Source organism: Nipponia nippon, unplaced genomic scaffold (genome assembly GCF_047370975.1).
Source record: "Nipponia nippon isolate SJK-2023a ecotype South Korea unplaced genomic scaffold, ASM4737097v1 scaffold_3, whole genome shotgun sequence".
NCBI lineage: Eukaryota > Metazoa > Chordata > Aves > Pelecaniformes > Threskiornithidae > Nipponia > Nipponia nippon.
The window spans coordinates 54,430,478-54,448,044 of record NW_028262347.1 but is presented as its reverse complement, the minus strand read 5'-3'; the positions used below and the strand labels follow the sequence as shown (position 1 = coordinate 54,448,044).

General features: G+C 45.1%; 3 protein-coding genes across 20 annotated transcripts in view; all 3 read right to left on the bottom strand.

The window, feature by feature from the left end:
* The window catches only part of WBP11 (WW domain binding protein 11), a 17,047-nt gene extending 11,787 nt beyond the window's left edge, over positions 1 to 5,260 (bottom strand). The window contains exon 1 of one of the 4 annotated variants that reach the window (XM_087767701.1): positions 5,099 to 5,260. The gene's annotated coding sequence lies outside the window, so the exon portion shown is untranslated. Of the gene's footprint in view, positions 1 to 1,451; positions 1,612 to 1,634; positions 1,655 to 2,146; positions 3,506 to 5,098 lie in introns of those variants that run through there. The other 3 variants (XM_087767700.1, XM_087767703.1, XM_087767702.1) reach the window with 3 other exon arrangements.
* Positions 5,053 to 14,108, bottom strand: SMCO3 (single-pass membrane protein with coiled-coil domains 3). 11 transcript variants are annotated; one of them, XR_015706957.1, is made up of 3 exons: positions 8,638 to 8,777; positions 5,544 to 6,855; positions 5,053 to 5,203 (listed from the first exon to the last, which is right to left on the bottom strand). XR_015706957.1 is itself a non-coding variant. In XM_087767709.1 (3 exons), the coding sequence occupies exon 3, from the start codon at positions 6,836 to 6,838 to the stop codon at positions 6,161 to 6,163; it is 678 nt and encodes a 225-aa protein (XP_087623835.1). In that variant the 5' UTR covers positions 6,839 to 6,855; positions 8,638 to 8,692; positions 13,969 to 14,053; the 3' UTR covers positions 5,534 to 6,160. The 11 variants fall into 11 exon arrangements, 10 of the variants coding, with proteins under 10 accessions (XP_087623835.1, XP_087623837.1, XP_087623836.1 ...); XM_087767709.1 differs by lacking the exon at positions 5,053 to 5,203 and adding an exon at positions 13,969 to 14,053 and having other exon boundaries at positions 5,534 to 6,855; positions 8,638 to 8,692; XM_087767711.1 differs by lacking the exon at positions 5,053 to 5,203 and adding an exon at positions 13,969 to 14,053 and having other exon boundaries at positions 5,534 to 6,852; positions 8,638 to 8,692.
* Positions 9,200 to 17,567, bottom strand: ART4 (ADP-ribosyltransferase 4 (inactive) (Dombrock blood group)). Of its 5 annotated transcripts, none has more exons than XR_015706954.1 (4): positions 17,093 to 17,567; positions 15,038 to 15,764; positions 13,969 to 14,250; positions 9,200 to 9,567 (listed from the first exon to the last, which is right to left on the bottom strand). XR_015706954.1 is itself a non-coding variant. In XM_087767704.1 (3 exons), the coding sequence occupies exons 1-3, from the start codon at positions 17,174 to 17,176 to the stop codon at positions 14,156 to 14,158; spliced, it is 906 nt and encodes a 301-aa protein (XP_087623830.1). In that variant the 5' UTR covers positions 17,177 to 17,567; the 3' UTR covers positions 13,968 to 14,155. The 5 variants fall into 5 exon arrangements, 1 of the variants encoding a protein (XP_087623830.1); XR_015706955.1 differs by having other exon boundaries at positions 9,200 to 9,528; XR_015706952.1 differs by lacking the exon at positions 9,200 to 9,567 and adding an exon at positions 11,311 to 13,740.

Genomic DNA, 17,567 nt, shown 5'->3' with positions numbered 1-17,567 from the left:
ACTCAAACCAAGAAGCTTCTTGCTTACACTACAGAGTGCACAGGGGATGCAGAAACACACATTCTGTTTTTCTAACAGCATATCAGAGTCCTTCTAGGTTTTCATTTACCCTCATAAAAGCTCTTCAATTTTTACCTTTCCATTCCTCTCTATTTCAAATGTTTCCCACAAATTGCCTCCTTTTCTCAGACTTTTAAGCTGCCAATGATTTCTCTTCCCAGCACCCACTTTATCCACCAGCAAGTGTTCCGCACACACATCTGTATCTTCTCCCCACAGACCACTGCTATACCACTGCCCTTATGCTCTCTACCTCCATCAGTATTATTTCAAGCTGTGTTATGATGACCAAAGAAGAAAAGGTTATTCTGGAAAGAATTATTTCCTGTCTTTAGACATTTCTTCAACTTACAGATGACTGCATAAGTGTCCAAACTACAGCCAGGGATGTTGTCTCTTTCACATCTCTAATCTCCCCCCACCTCCACCCCTACTTTCCTGCCAAAACACTACTGGGGAAAAAAAAAAAAAACAACAAAAAACAAACAAGAAAACAAACCCCAAAAAAACCAAAACCCACAACACACAACAGATTTCACCCCAAAATCTAAAACACCCTCTGAAATTTGGAAGTTGATGGGATGCAGCTTTCTAGTCACCATACTGCATCCAAACAGATTGCAACCAAAGTGAAAGTATTCACAAGTTCAGTCCAAAGTTCTCCGCTGCCTCACTGCAGTCGCCATATGCATCCTTCCTCCCTCATTACAGAAGATGCCACTTTCAAACCACTAAATGACGTGCCTCCCCTTGCCCCCTAAAAAGAAATTTAAGCACAGAGCCTCATTTAGTGTTTCAAGGCCTCACAGAAAGGGCTCCTAGCAAGCTCCAAGAACTGACCACATTCAGCGCACTGACTAGTAAAAATCTCTGCTCTGCTCTGCTCATGGCTCATACTACCAGGTTATCCTCACAGTTGGCCTGCTGTTTGCAAGAGCACCCCATGATTTATGATCACCAATAACATACTTCCTACTTACAAGATCGCACTGATTTTTTTGCAAGACACTACCGTTTCTTTAGGTGGGAAGCTCACGGAACAGAGGCAGGAGTTACATCTGCACCCGGCATTTCCCAGATTTCTAACATTTAAAGGGTAAAAGGAAGGAGAATAAACTTCTGAAACCTCAATCCCAAATCCTTTTAGAACACAAAGCAGAGAGCCTCAACGCAACAAGTTAACAGCCGATGAGGAAAAAAAACAACCACTAAATTTATGATTTTTTTGGCCACTGGGGAACGAGGCAGAAAGTCTCCCATGAGGCACACGAAAGCCTGCCCTCCTCCGCCGACGGAGGGAGGAAGAGAAGGCGGTAGCGCAAACCGCCGCCTTCTCGCTTCCCTTCTCCTTCTCCTCCCAGCCCAGCCCAGCCCTGTCCCGCTCCTCTCACCCCTCCGCCCGGCCGGGGCGGCCCGGCGCCCTCCCGCTGCAGCGGCCTCTATAGCCCCCGCAATCCTTGCCGCCGCGGCCCCACCGCCATCTTGAACCGGGACCGAGTGGCGCGCCGCCGTAAAGCGCGACTGCCGCGCCGCGCGGAACCGCACTCCGGAAGTGGGGACTTTAGCGCGCCAACCTCCAACTCTATGATTCCGCTGCTCTTTTCTCCCCCGCGCGGAGGCTCCTCTATGGTTGGGCCGGCGGGGGAGCCGGGGGTGGGGCCGGGAGGTGGGGATCACGTGAGCGGCGTGGGCCGTTGGGCGCGGCCGTTGGGTCCGGCCCCTCAGGCGGCGGGGCGGGAACGGGGCGGGAGCGGGGCGGGCGGCTCGGTCCCGGCCCCGGCCCCGCCGGCTTCTGGGGCGCGGGAAGACCCAGTTAGGGAGGGGTATGGGGAGAGAAGGCGCCTTTGGAGCGGGGGAGCGCTACGCCGGTATGGCCGGTACGGGAAATACGCTGGGACAGAAGAGAAGCCCTGTGAACGTGATCACTGCGGGCACTCTTCCCCCACACTCTCCTGGGGAGATGCTACAAAATGCCTCCCTGTCCTGGGTCAAAGTAGAACTGAGGGGCCTGTGAGAAGCCTCTCTCTGTGGGGAATAAAGGGAAAGCGCTGAGGGAGCAGGAGTTCCTGGTAGACCCGGATGTTACCTGCACTTCTTGTTGGGTTTGGCCTGCAGGCAGCACTGCTCCCCTGTGAGCAGGGCTGGCACCCCTCTAGTAGGCTCAGGTGCCAACTGCCGTTTCAGGGGACTACTGGAGAAAAGTGACTGGACGACGTTCATCCGGCAGCTCAGGCTGTACAAAGAGAGCAGGAGAGCTAGTTTGTTTCCTAGGAGAAGCTACTCTGTTACTTGGCTTTCCCTGCAGCTCCTCCTGCGGTAAACTGGTGATCAGCTTTGCAGAGGCTGGTGAATACTTGGCAGGAACTGTTCTGCCTCGTTGCCCAAAGTGCTTCTTCCAGCAAAAGTCAGGTGAAAAACTGGGATAAAGATACTTGAAACATCTCCTTGGATACCAGTGGCATCACTGCGAATAAGGAGGGGGCAAGCAATAAAGTACGGGTGCAGGCTTAAAGAATTAACGTGCTGGGGGGAGGTGTAGGAAGGAAGTTTTTCTGTGCAGAGATGCACCTGGGAGCAGAGGTGGTCTGATCTCCGAGCAGGATTTGTAGACCCCCTACTCTGGGTGAACGTGCCACGCAACACCATGTTGTTACAGTTTTTCAAATAACGGAGGCATAGCGGCAAATGTGGAACTTTATGAAGGATCATGGCAGGGTGGGTAAAAGTAAGACTATAAGCTGCGCATCGCATTAACACCAAGATTAGTCGCAAACTGGACAAAATCCAAGTTAGCAGGTGGCCAGCCCAGGAGCATCCTCAGAGCCAGGGCTTCAGGAGCTCTCAGCGCCTCGGGAGTCTCGCTTGCCATGCGCACGGCAGAGTTATCCCCACCTTGCGCCTTTTTGGCCTGTGCTTTCGTATTGTTCTTGTTACCAGAAAGAATTTGCTGCAGGGCAGATTTTCGTCGCAACCACCCAGGTTTGAAAGCAGCTTAGACTGGTTTTGGCTGGTTTACAGTTTCTTTTCTTCTTTGGGGCTGTTCTTATTTGGAACATGCATATTATACAGTTTTAATTCTTAATCCTTTGTCCAGAACAACTGACAGAGCAAAGGGAGAATGCCCGAGGGGGTGTGATGGGAACGCTGTGGCCGTGCACATCCCTGTCATGTACTGTGTCACTGGAGAGGGGGACGGCTGAGGCTTTGAAGATAGGCCGCTCCTCACAGGGCTTGGGGTCTTCTGTCGTGACAATACTGGGCTCAGTGGGGACAGCGGTACTGCCACAGCCCAAACTGCTTTCTCCCAGCAGCGTCTGCTGACTTGGAGGACAAAAGTTCTCTCACATTTTTCACTTGGTTCTTCTGTCGTGCCAAGAGGCAGCTCCAGGGAGTCCAGAGGAGAAGCATCAGCAGACTGGTTAACCCCAGACTGGTTATGACATCTTTGGAGGACCAAGTGTAAGACGGGTCAGAGGGCTAGACAGAGCAGGAATTATTTCTTATTTGGCAGGACAGAGTTTTAGTTACCAAGCAGAAACAGAGAGCTAAGCTGTTTCTTTTCCACCGGGTGCGCTCCCTTTCATCTAGCTGGTTAAATGCACGCTGCACTCAGTTCAAGTATATAACTGTCGGTAATGCAAGTAAATCCCATTGATTTTTTTATTGCTAATGTTGAGAGAAAGAAGATCCCAAGCTGATCAGCAGGTTTTTTACCTCAAAACCACCTTGTTATGGCTGGATGTTGCCATACCGCTCTATGAGGTCATGGGTGGCTCTCCTAGCTGGCTTGGGATGCTGGCTCGGCCTTTGTGACCTCACGGCCTCCTACCTCATAAGCAGAGGGACAGGCTGCCACCCGCCAGCCTCCATCATCTCCAACATCTTCCAGCATCTCATGGGCATGAGGACACCTGCCACACCTGCTGTTGCAGGCAAGCCAGCTTTCCTTTAAGCCCACCAGGAACAAGGATCTGTCAAGAGGTGACTAGAAATTGTATGTCTTTATGTTTCTCATTGCGTATCTCACTTCTCCTGACACTGCTTAGAACTTGCTTTCAAGAAAATGTGGACAAACTGCCTGAAAAGTACAACAGATTTGTTTTTATTTGACTCCGCTATTCTTGTACAGCAGTGATTGGCAGTCTTGCAAAGATACTTACCGAGCTGGTGGGTTTTATTCCTAAATTAGAGTGTACATTTGCACATAGAAAGTCAGGAGGAGCCAGGAACTCCTGTCTCTCCAACACTCAAATATTGCTGCTCTGCTGGTTGACAGTCTCTTGCCTCTAAACAAGTACTTCTAAACTGCGTGCCACTTGTGTCAGGAGACAGGAGATGTCACATCTTGGAGAAACGATGCTTCAGGTCACCATGTCACCCACCACAATACCTCGTGTGAGGCAAGGCAGTGCTTTTTGCCTCCTCTGAATTGCCACTCCTGACCCGCATCGCCCAGTCTGCGGCTTGTGCTGGTCCCAGTTTGGCAGTCCCTGGCCTGAACTCTGGGCTTACTCCCTGATGGCTAGCAGTTGCTTGAGAGCCAGCAGCTGCATTGCCATCTAGTGGCTTTTGAACACAAAAGCAAAGAGGAATCAGAAAAGATGATTAAAAGGGGGAACAGGGAGGGGACACACAACAAAAAACCACCAAAACCCAGAATGAAAGGGTTATGAAGCCAATGGAAAGCTTCCCTGTTGTAATCTCACCCATCTCTTTACTTTCACAGGCATGATCTAGTTATTAATATAATCATCTAATATTGCTAATATTGCGTATTAATAAAAAAGTATGAAGTCAAGTATGCTTTTAGTATGGGGGAAGCTGGTACTAAAAAAGGAACTTATACACAATCCTACTAGATTAGTCTACCATGGATATAAAAAAGAATTTATAAATTGCATCTATAATGAAGATTTTAATAATTTTTCATGATTTGGTTTAAAATTGTTTTTTCAGACAGAACAAAAAAAAACAAACCAAGTACAGGAAAGAGAGGTCTTACAATATGCAGGTACATTTTTATTAATTCTTAAATTACCTTTTCTTTTTCCAAAGATCAAAGCAAAAAAAGCAAACCACAGCAAATCAGAGCAAGAGACTGCAAATCATGTTCTTGCTTCCAGCTTCTTTTTTTTTTTTTAATCTGAAAAATAAAGACATTTGGTAGCATATTGTGAAATTCAGAATCTGAGCATGCTCTTGGCAGTCCAACATTGGTAGGACTGGCTAAAGCACTTGAAAATAAATGTAGTGCACTAATAGGGCTGTAATCCTACAGACACTTGTACATGGGTATAAGCTCATTTCAATCAACAGAGCAGCAACTGTGCACAGAAGTATTTACCTGTGGGTTGGCAGGAGCGGGGCATTACTGAGCATAAGAGGTTGTTCACAGCCAGGCGTGCCTGGAACACTACAGCTAGTTTCTCTCCGTTGTGGGGCAAGGTTGTGTGTGTTTGACTGCGGGCCCATGTTTCTCTTACCTGCTAATCTACGGGGGCTCGAGTTTATTTAAAGAAGATCTCTGGCTGGCTCCTTAGGCAGGGATGGGACAGGAAATAGCAGTTAAATATGCTTCAGCTAGTCCGTGTAAGCAGCTCAATGAACAGGGAATTCAGCCTATCAGTCAGATTTAGCACTAATCCACACTCAGAGTTTAGCAACTACAGCTGTCCCGGTGAGCCTTCCAGATGATGACATGGACTGGCTTGTTGGAATTGTTTTCTCCCATCATGTTGTCATCTTTGATATAGAAATACAGTAAGAGAAAAATCACGCCTTCTCACCACTACTGCTCCAGCAGTGAATATTATTGTTACTAGTACCAATTACAGTTCAAGGTTATCTGCAATGCATTCCAGAAAATAGCTGAAGGAAAGGTGCGAAGTATTTGAAGCGTTGCCTCCCAGAAGCACCTATAAGCCAGTTCCCTATTAATATATTTCAGTGCCAATTCCCTGATCTGTCACATCTCTTGCTCTGCTGCCACTAATAAGAAAAAAAGCCATCAGTAGTTCATTGACCATAATGAATCAAAAGCTTTCTGCAGGTGTAGCTGCTGCAGCTGCTGTTGCAGCAGGAGAGAGAACTCCGACTTCGTTCACTGAACCTGCTGTCTCACCAAAGAAGTCACTTCACGTATGGCACACTGGTACTTTTCTGAGGCTGCTTTAAACTCAGCCAGGTGCTTCTCGTAGCTTCTCACAGCTGCCAGAAGCTGATTCCTCTCCATGGCTCCCAGGATGGCATGGAGGATCATTTCAATGCCGAGCCCAAGAATGGTGATGCTGATTGCCCCAAGAACAGATGCCCCAATCTGCGCAAGGAGACTGATGAGTTTGCTCACAGTGAGAGTTATAAGATTGGAGCCAAGAAGTTTGACAGCTACCATCCCAGCTGTTGAAGTTGCTTCTCCAAGAACAATGGAAAAAACTTTATGAGCTATGGCAATTTTCTCCAACTCAGGCTCTTTGATGTCATACAGCTTCTGGTACAGCACAGGCTCTAGCTTTTCCTTCATGTCACTATCAATCTTCTGTACCTGGTGCTGAATCTCACTCATGGCTTGAATCATAATGTCACAGTTTTCCTTGACAGTGCTGCTCTCTCTCATCTGAATGTAGGTAATGGTACAGCCCAGGTGCTCATTCAGCACTCCAGCCAGCTCATTTGTTGCACGGAAATTTGTGGACATGCAGTCAAGCAATTCCTGGTGCAGATGGATCAATTCTTGCCTTCTCTTGGGGTTATCTGGGTAAAGGAGGTCACTCAGCGCCATTCTTCAGAAATAGGCTACTTCAAGAGAAAAAAGAAATCTTTTACTCTGTTCAACACCTATAACCCTACCCCTTAAAGAGCAGTGAAATGTCCTTTGTCTCTGCCTCACTGGTTCTTTTCATACTCAGGAAGTCAAATCCCAAGCCATAGCTTGTAAATATAGAAATCTTAATTCTTGTTTGGGATCTTTAGCCAAATGATTGGAAAAGGACCTTATGAGACATTGGACATACTCAGAGCAACAAAAATAGCTAACAAATATGTAATCAGAAGATTGGTAAAATGAACATGGGTCATTCTTCAACTTTGAAACTGAAGATGGTAGAAGCTGAACTAATTCTCTAAAAAACAGAACAATCTCATCTAATCAGCAAAATCTAAAATAAGCTGTGGAAAGGAAAGGCCTTTTCTAGACACACTTTTGTATCAGCCTATTTTTTTCAGTTAGTGGCATCTGATTTTTAAACACCTATGATGACTGGTGGAGTGGGCCCAGTCTGTATCAGCATAAGGGTGTTTTATGCAAGTGTAGCTTATTTCTCCTCACATTTGAGATAAAGTGTTACTATCTAAGCACTCTGTGCTTTTACTAATAAACTCACACTTGGGAATTCATAAAAAGTAGTAAAATTATCTATAATAAACCCATCCTAACCTATATCACCTTACACACATCTCCCACTGTCTTTTCTTCCCTTATCAGGGAAGCCCCTGCTCCCTCATTGTTTATTCACCTCCTTAATGCTGTAATTGATTCCCCATTGCTTTTTCCCTCGTGAACATCAAACAGCTGCAGACAGCCCGGTGACGTTCAGCATGCCGTGTAAGCACCGCGAGGTGCACCTGCTCCAGCAGGATGTCTGTGATGGCAGCTTGCCTTGGAGCAGCATGAACCAGCTGGCAGGGAGAGCCCCGCTTGCGCAGCCACACTCCCTTCATACCCAGCGTGTCCTGTGTGGACCTAGTATCAGCAGGTGCTCACCAAACTCCTAGGACATGACTGAGCAGAATCTGGCCCTCCTTTATCACTGTAGAGACCAGAGCACAAAATTTAACTTCTTTGATTCCTCCCCCCCAAAAGCTTGTGCTGAATCCTTATGGTCACCATTCTTCTCTGAGCTGTCCCTGGTTTGCCAGCAAAAGGGCATATTTAATACATTTTTCTTCATTGCCTGCATGTCAGTATATAGAGTCCAAAGTGACTGAGTTACCAGTCATGGAGTTACTCCTCATCACTAAGCTTCTGTAATCAACTCTGTGCCTCTTCCCTTTAACCCACCACCAGCTGCGAAGTAAAAATGCTTTAGCATGATTTTAACTTAAATGCATATGTCTGTCTTTGCAACAGGGGCAAACTATGAATGAGTAGGATGACTCATTGCTTTGTTGGTACTTTTGCATTCTCGGCCCTCTTATTGCAAATCTGGGCTACTTTTATGCAGTGCTTTGCATTTTTCCAAGATACAGCTCTTCTTGCTGTTCATGCCTACATATCACAGTTATAGCTACAAATAGTTATGTGTAGGGGACTAGCTAGATTTTTCTTTTTAAAAAGATACCTTTGTGTCATTTTGGTCCTTTGTAGTTCTTGCATTATCTGCTAACTGCAAATCATCTGACACTGACCCAGCTGTATTTTACTAAACACACCCTCCCCCACAAGATCACTGTAGAAAAACAGAATGATTTCAACAGTCCCCTAGCCAGCTTTTAGTCTCAGTGTTGAAATACAAGCCAGTCTGAAGAGAATTTTTTCCACAATATTTTGCACAGTACTGTACATTTCTTCCAGCCACTTACCTTGTAGCTCTGTCAAGAGAATAAACTCTTTAACACATCTTTCTTTTTCTTCAAACTGGAGGGAGCAAAGTACATATACAGTAAAGGTTTGTGATTTTCAGGAAACATAAAGCCATGTCAATACAAGGTATGAATTCATATCAGTCCTGCCTCAGCGATGTTGCTGACTTGCTCTCTGACTCAGTGTGGTATTAGATCCTTTCCACTCCAGTGATGTTTTGTCGAAAGCTCATTTGTTTTTCCTTACTTGTAGAAACAGAGAAGACAAAATGTTCTAAGAGGAATGGAACTTCAACAAACATTTTACCTACCAGACAGGTGTGGAGGAGACTTTTAGCATCTGTTCTTTACACATGATTATTTCAGCTTCCAATAACTGCTCTACATTTTGTCTCTTAATGCTAAAATTACTTCTTACTCTTCACATTAACACTTTTGCTAGTTTTTACATTTGCTTTCTAGAGTTAAGCAGGCCACATACATTTCTATATTTCTGACTATTTCTCCAGCTCCAGGGAGATTTTCTCCAGAAGTTTTTTTAATTAAACATTTAGACTGCCTACCTGATTTTGTCTGAGTGCTCCTGCAATCAGTTGAATGTGTACAGAACAGTGACTTCATCCTCTTTCCCCTGTGTTCTTCTGGTGGTTTCTAGCAGCATGTGATGAGTTAGGGATCCAGAGCCTGGGCTTCAGCTGGGTCCTGTTGCCTGCCTGCTTGTCATTAATTCTATTGTGTGCTGTTTACCCAGGCTCATTTCATTTTCTTCCTCCTTTCCCCTTCCTTCCAATTTTAACACATTTCAGTTTATTTCATGCTGGTTCCCAATTGTTAGGTCCTCCAAAGGCCGCCTGTTCCTGGAGAGAACAGGTACAGCACGAATCCCTCTGCCTACGACAAAGGTATCATCACAGGTACCTACAGCCATGGCTGAAAGGGGATGGTATTACTTGCTGTTGTCAGAACATAAAATATGTAGGACAGCGCCTTTCATTCATACAGATACAGGATTAGTTTTAGTACTGGGATTTATACATTTCTATTGTTTATAAGTATAAACAATAAACACTAATGCTTGCAGCTGTTCCTTGAAATAATGAATTGTTGCCATGACTGGTTTTGTACACCTACGAATTATGGAAGTTGAACAGTCCCACACAAATAGAAAAATAGATACCACAGACAGTGAAAACAGGCTTTGTCTGTCTCAGCAAGACAAGCTTGTACTTCTGCCTTCATCCAAGCTAGACATCTTCCATGCTCGGATCCTTAGAAAGATGGACCTGCTGCCCAATGGGCTCTGGTCATGAATGCTGGCTCCCCACTAGAGCATGATTGAGTTCTCAGGAGAAAGTGAAAGATCAAGCATAAAATGAGTACTCTGCAATTGCCAGCTTGTTTTCCCCTGAAAGCTGAGCTATTCTATTCAACCCAGAGCCAGAGTACCAAACTCCCCTTGTTTTCAGAGCTGTAGGCATGAGAAGATGAGCTGAGAAAGAACATTAATGGTTTAACTATTATGCAATGGTCAATTAGTTGTGACTCCTGTTACTAACTGAGAATGCCACATAGTCCTGAAATACTTCTTCCAATATTGGACTGAATTGAATTCATCAGGCTGGCAACTGCCTCTGTGTCATATTCTGTAGCCTGGAAGCTGCTTTCAGGTCCTCAGGGTTTACAGTGGATGCAAACTCTTCTAGAGTCCCTACTCTATCATTTGGAACATGACAGAAAATCATTTACACAATAAGCAAGTAGTTTTGTTCCTGTTTTACTCCAGGTGTTTAGGGAAGATAATAGCTATTGTTTCAGACCTACTAAGTTTGGGGGAAGGACTTCATCTGCAGTGTCTGTCACCCTTCTTTGCTGCAATTTCCCAGATCCTCTCCTCTGATGCCGTGAGAGTGGAAGAAGAGGTGTGGAGCCCTCGAGCCAGCTCTGGCTGAACAGCAGTGGAGGCTAAAATCAATTTTGCTATTTCACACAATTTCAGATCGCTTTTGCATGGGAAGGGAAAGGAGGAAGAGGCAGAGGGTTGAGCTGAGCGGTGAGAGAAAAGTCTTTAAAAATATGCAGTGGGATGGGAAGTTGCAACTGCTTGGACACATCTGACTGCACATCTAACCACAGCAGTAGCTGATGAAACATGTCTGCTGCAACCAGTCTGGCTTTCCAGGGCTCTGGCACAAGCAAAAGCAAAATCAGGAGCAGTCCCTCAGCCGTGTGCTGACCCAGGACTGTGCCTGCAGTTGGCCTTGGGGAACTCTTAGGTGCAAGCAGGACATAACTTCCTTAATAGTCAAAACAGCAGCAAGACGGGAGGCCAAGCAAGGAGAATGTTTTGTGCTTCCACCTATCAAGGGATGCTTGCAACACTTAGCCGCTGTATGAACTGACAGATAATGGGTCACTTCACAGGAAACTGTAGCCTGACAAAACATTTCATTACTCAGCCTTCAATTGCTTTGCCTCTTGAATGTGTATGTCTGATGCATTTGACTTCGCTGTGTCTATTCCCCCACCCCCAGAATATGAGTTTAATTCTCTGTAGAACCACCAGTATGTACAAACTGAAGGAATATAGTTCTAAGGGTGATGTAAAGTAGATTGTTTGCTAGGACTCCCATAAATTTACCAATAAACACCAAAAGGCAAGAATAATTCACTTACAGCACTTCCATTGCTTTTCAGGTTGCATGTTGAAGGTCAGGGTCATACTTCCTGCAGCCATAAGAGTAACGATACTTGCAGCTGTTTACACCATATTTTGCTGGCCTGCTTGGTAAGACCCCTGCAAAGGCTGACAAAGAGCTTTTTCTGTGTTTTCTTCTACCTGTAATGTCTTGGGGGAGTGCGGGTCAGGTGGCTTGATAATTTGTAATATTGGTTACAGAAATGTAACATTCTAGCTGAAAATATATCCAGTTTTATTCCCCCGTGTCTTCTGGATTTCCTCTGTTTGCTTTTCAGAGTCAGATACCACTGCAGAAATGTTAGCCCGCCTTGGTTTTAAAAGTGATAAAGAAAGGCTGGTCAGGGCCTGCCAGAATCTGTATGATTTAGTGTACATCTATGTCTCTTCAACCAACACAATATTCCGACTCCTCAATGAGCATCTTGGCACCAACTTCCCCATCATGTCAGTAAAAGAAAACTTCAGCATTAAAGAGAATCTGCAGTTCCTGGTCAGTGCTTTGAAAGAGATGCAAGCCACCATGGAAACAAAAGACAAAGATGTACAGGAAAGCATCAGCCACAGTTTGTATGCTAAGATTGCTGGTCCCATCACCTCCTTGCAGGACAAGATCACTGCAGTAAAGGAACTTTATGAGAATTACAAGGGGGTTGTAGAAAGCATCATGGGTGTACTCGTTGCAGTGATGTTGAAACATGACAATTTCCCTGACACAGTAGAGTCTGCTATTCATCAGTTATTGACTTCACCTGCCTTATCCCTGCAAGTATCAGAACTTCTCATGGACTATGCTGATATTGTGAAGATGCTGCAAGAAAATGAGACACCAAGTACCACCGAAGGCAGCTCCTCCTCAAGTGGAACGTCACAACAGCTCAGGCTTCGCTCTCTACCCTCCTCCTCTTCACTTCTTGTTTTCCTACAGGCTATCCTTCGAGGACACAGATCCATAAAGAAAGGCCTGAAAATAGCGGCTGACTACTTAGAGGAGGCTTTCAGGGTGCTGAAGCCACCTTGTGAAAGATTCCAGACCTGTGTTAAAATGGTTGAAGCCTGCATCCCAGCAATAATAGATAAGCAGAAACCAGCATAAGTGTGCAGATGTGTCAGAAATCCATCTCGATTCCTGTAATTCTCACATAGGAAAGAGTTTAAGCATGTTTGAACACACATAAAACAGGTCTCTGCTGCAGCTGCTTCTAATCTTTTCATTCTTTTTTGAAATCTGGGTTTAGTATCTTTGAGCATTTAGGGGTCAAAATCAAGTTCTGACAACTTATTATTTGAAATCACTGGTAAAACAAGAGCAGCAAGAAAGTAACATGAAATATAGATAGAAACCAAGGTAATAGTAAAATAGTTCTGTATTAAATCTGGTTTAGCTGCCTGAGCAATCTCAGGATTTCAGGGACAGTAGTTCAGTTTCACAGAACACGTTACTAGGTTTTAGATGATTAGATGACTGCCTCTGCCATTACAGACACGTAAACCTGATACACAAGATGCTGAGCCTCAGACTCCTCCATTTAATCTGCTGAAACCTGAAGACATCCAAATTCTTTAAGTGCCTACATTTCTAGTGCTAATATTTCTCATGTGCCTAAGTTCTGCATTCCTTGCCACAGGATTTCCAACGGAATGGCAGCACCAAGCTTATATGGAGCTGCTCCGAGAGTCAAGCAGTTCACACAGGTGCTTTTGGCTGTCCTTATTTTTGACTAACCAGCTGATCAGCAGCTTATGCAGTCCTCTTATATTCAGATCTCATTTGGATAGCTAACTTGTTGCTTACTGTTTTGGACAGGGGATGAAAGCTGGGGTGATCTGTGAAATGTGTCAGTGAGTTTGAGTTCAATTATTTGATGACTCCATTGCAAAGTTAAATCACCATGACTAGTCTCCTTGGACCAGTGAGATAACCTCTCTGACTGTAGCCTCAGCCCAGGGCTAGCGTCAGTGAGGTGAGGGACCAGGGGTGAGGAAGCAAGCAAGACATGTTGGAAAGGGGAATTGCAGACCATCAAAGTAGAAAGGCAGGTAAATGAGTTTCAGTCACATCCAACACCCATGAAGACAGCAGTGGGCTCCACAGGCTCTCCTTCATTTCAACGTGAAATGACCAGCATGTATTCATCAGCTACTAGAGGACTGTTATGAACACAGGATCTGCCTGAGTTTTTCAGAAGAAATGCTAAAGTCCAATATGAAAGCTGAAGACAGGCCTGACAAGTCTCATGATCCTCTGCTGCTAAGTTCATGTCTCAAGGCAGCTTTATGCTTCTGTCCCCCATGTGTGATATGCAGATAGTGAGCTTGAAATGAGAGCTATGGCTTTGGTCCGTGGGGTCATGCAGCAGGGAAAGACCGCTATGCAGCAGCCACAGACTTTACTGTCGCCTGGGACCCTGCATTGAAAGGAGATATGCAAAGCTGCACAGTTACCCACTTGACTTTACCACCATGGTGCCTTTCGCATCCTACAGACAGACTCTCACTAAAAATAAAGGTACTAAGATTTGTAAAGAGTCTAAAGTCCATGTGTGTCTTTCCTGAATACCTGAGGGAAAGCTACCTACAGTGAAGGGTGTCACTGCCCTACTCTTCAGAAAGGCCATAGATAGCTGCCCTCCTACCTGAATGGGTCCAGGGAATGTCTGTTTTGATGAACCAGGCTGAATGTTCCAGTCTCAGCTGGAGAGCTGCAGCTGAAAGCAAAGGGAGGGTTGAACCTTCTGTAACAACAGGAACTCCAGAGACTGATTTCCAGTGCTTTCTTCTTGCCCGCTATTCAAGTGTATACATCTGGATGCAGCCAGAGAATCAGTCATTGTGGGACAAGCAGAAGAAAACTCCAACTACACTAGGAAGAATAGCAGAGGTGAGGGCAGTGGAACCGCTGTTCTTGCTTCTTGAAGCTGAAAGAAAGTCAAGAGAGCAGTCATTTAGACCTCTTTTGGCTGCCTAAAGCTTCCTGCGCTTGCTAACACAGCCTTTGCCTAGAAGAGCCGTTTCCTCAAGTCTGCCTACTACTTTGGCTCAGGTCCAGGCACAAACTCTGATTCCTGAATGACTGTTTCGTGCTCAAAAGTTGCATTAACACACTATTGTTCAAAGAGACAAAAGCGAGAGTCCTGTATTGGTGGTGGACTCACAGAAGGACAGGGCTGTGCAACAGGCCCAGTGAGGTCTTCCAGCACAGAACGGTTACCTCTGTAGCCAGGTTACTCACAGTGTGTGCCTTGACAAAGGATACCTTTCCTCCCTTCTGCCACAGGAGAGAGAACATGACTAAAGCAGCAATAGCTTTGTCCTGAGGCTTGAAGTGTAGCAACTTTGCAAGCCACCAGAATAAATATCTGAATTCAAGCTGCCTGCAGATCTCATCTGCCCTTGCAGTAGGAATGCTGGGGACACAAATGCTTGTGTCCTATGACATCCTTGCAATGGCAGATGGGATAAATGGAGGCTGCAAAGAACCCTGAGACCTGCTGTGTATCAGGTGGATTCATCTTTAGTGAGCTGCGGGGTGCTCCCAGGTTTTACGACAAACAGATGAAAACTGGGTCATGTGGCTCTCGTAGGCGAACACAGTGGGCAAGCCACAGATTTGGCCTTGAGCGTGGCCCCGTGTAGGTGCAGCTGGTGAGGGCTGCTTGGGGTACTGTCCTGCGTCCCCCCTGCATGAAGGGCTATATACCATACCTTCCACGAGCTGGCAGTGGTACTTGCTGTAGTTCCCCACAGAATGCAGATGCAGCCGGTTACCGCGCTGTGTCCGAAAAAACCTTTTGACAAGGAATATCTCATAAGGGGGAATGAGGACTTCCTTCTCCGACGTGTAGTAAGAAAAGCCTTGCACAGCTGCTCCCAGGCAAGTGGTCACTGTGAACAAAGTTTCATTCCCAAACTTCTGGGCTTCATTCCAGAGGCGGGAGGTGGAGGTGAAACGGCCAAATCGTACCCTGCTGCCTACCATGGCCTCAATATGTAAGTCTTTTACACCCCTGTGCACTCGGTAACAGTTACGTTTTCCCATGCTCTCCTTGCTGCTCTGCCATTGCTTCATTATCTGGATAGCAGTCGTTAGGTAAAAGTGAAAATATTTGAAACTGAAATTGTGTCTGTAGTGCTCTGGAGAGGTTCCTGCTGTAGATGTGGCCCAGTTCAGCTGAGAGTGGAAGGAAGAGTTCATGGTGTAAGCCATGAGGACTATGGCATGACTCTCATGCATCTCCCTCAAGAGACCTACAGGGCTCTTTAACAAAGCCTCCTGAGCTTTCTTCCAGAGACTCAAATAGTCCTTGTTAGCAGCTATTTCCTTTTGGAAATAGTCTCCTCGCTCCAGTTCTTCCATCACCTGCTCTCTGCACCCCAAATACTGGTCATCAAAGGAATGCAGAGCCATATCCATCATGAGGTGGGACACAGCCTGCAACATAAAAGCAAATGAAGATTAGCATCAGAAGTGTGAACTTTTTGTGTATCTCTATGGATGCAAGCCAGGTTTTTCCCTACCGTCTTCTTGCCTCTTTGTCATTATTGGCAGAGCAAGCACAGCAGGTAGGCATCTTTGACAAGACCTTCCTGAGCAGCCTCAGGTTACTGTCCAAGCCCCACCTCGGGAAAATGCCAGCCAGGATGCCAGAGTTCTTAATTTATGTGGATCAGTAGCATTAAAAACTTTAGGAGAGTTTGCCCTTCAGAGGGTGAGGGTATAGAGCCTGCAGGACAGATCCATGGTCCATTTATTTCAATATTCTGCTCATGATTAGTAAGTGGTTTTGAAGAGAGAAAGAATAAGCAAAACAATGTGCTCGGGGCAGTGCAGCCTGAACACATCTCAGGGGTGAATTTCTTCTTCCTATCTTGTCATACCTCCTGGACATGTTTTGGCTCCAGAGAATGATGTTCAGTACTACAATATAGTAGCACTGTGCCAAAACTTTTGTTTATCCAGTTTGTCTTAGTGAGGCCAGCTGGGCTTGTCATGTAAATAAACATTAAACACATTAGTAGAGATTTACACAAATGGGTGCCATAACAGGAAAGTAACCTCTAATATATACTGTCTATGAAATGGCACACTAATTATCTGTTTCTAGCATTTCTAATTAATAAAAACCTTGTGTAATAAGACCTAAGAAATGGTGTGAGTTATGACATTGTTCTTTTTGCTTTTTGATCTCCTAATAGACTAGTCAAGTACGGTAGTCAGTTGATAGTTGAATTCTACAAGTAGATATTCACTTCATCTTAAGTATTCAACCTAGACACATAACCAAATTGATACCTTTATTAGCCTCTGAAGTTACACTGGCCCATAAACTATACAGGGATTTAGTTTATTTCTCCGTGATACCATAATTGCTTTGAGAGAAAGCTAAAAGGCAGTCACAAATAATAGAGCAATATTGTCACTGTCCTATCCAACAACACATTGCTTTTTTCAGAGCCTCAACTGAGACAGGCTGGAAAAAGAGAAGAACAATTCCATGAGATCTTCTCACAAACACACCCTGGGAAACCATCTGGCTCCAAATGAGAGGAAATTTCCAACCAAGTAGTTAAAAGGAATTAAGACAGGTAAGAAATGGAACAGACCAACTGAAAGCAGAAGAGTTTAAGCTGAACCCAGAGCTCCTTAAAGAACATGTTTCAAATGGGAAAAAAAAAAAAAAAAAAGAAAAAAAAGTTTTATTTTAGTAGGATGAGAAATTTCACCATTTCAAATAAAGAACAATGTTTACCCCCTCTTACCAGCCTTTGCAAGGAGATCAGCAACAGAAGGCTGGCCAGCAGCGCTGGCATCTTACAGTCCACCCAAGACACTGTAAAGAACATTGAGCTCAAGCAGAGGTCATTTACATTTGTTTCTTTCCCTTGTTTCTTGAACTGGAAAATTCTGCAGTTTGCAATTTGCACTCAGGTTTTGGTGACAATTCTTCAACCAAAGCTCATACACCAGATTCTTACAGCAATTCAGAGGTTGTTAATCAAACCAAACAATTTACTGGTAGAAGTGTGCCCACAATCCATAAGGAAGGATCTGATTGCGCCAACTCCAGCTGGTGTAGATGTCCTTCACCTTGATAGTTCTCTTAATTCCAAGGTGTCCAGTGTTCTTGTTCTTGCAAAAAGGAAGAAAACTCTGGCTTGGAGAAGTCTAAGGCAGTTCTCTCCTGAGGATTGATGTGTCAGGATGAGGTGGAGAGCACTCCCTGGTCAACAACTT

What these genes read in the sequence shown, in the direction of transcription:
- ART4 (XM_087767704.1), bottom strand. Translation starts at nt 17,176, where the DNA reads ATGTTCTTTACAGTGTCTTGGGTGGACTGTAAGATGCCAGCGCTGCTG. An exon ending in TGATCTCCTTGCAAAGGCTG is followed by an intron (nt 15,765 to 17,092) that starts GTAAGAGGGGGT and finishes TTTATGTTGCAG; the next exon opens with GCTGTGTCCCACCTCATGAT. An exon ending in CCACTGCCAGCTCGTGGAAG is followed by an intron (nt 14,251 to 15,037) that starts GTATGGTATATA and finishes ACTTTCTTTCAG; the next exon opens with CTTCAAGAAGCAAGAACAGC.
- SMCO3 (XM_087767712.1), bottom strand. Translation starts at nt 6,838, where the DNA reads ATGGCGCTGAGTGACCTCCTTTACCCAGATAACCCCAAGAGAAGGCAA.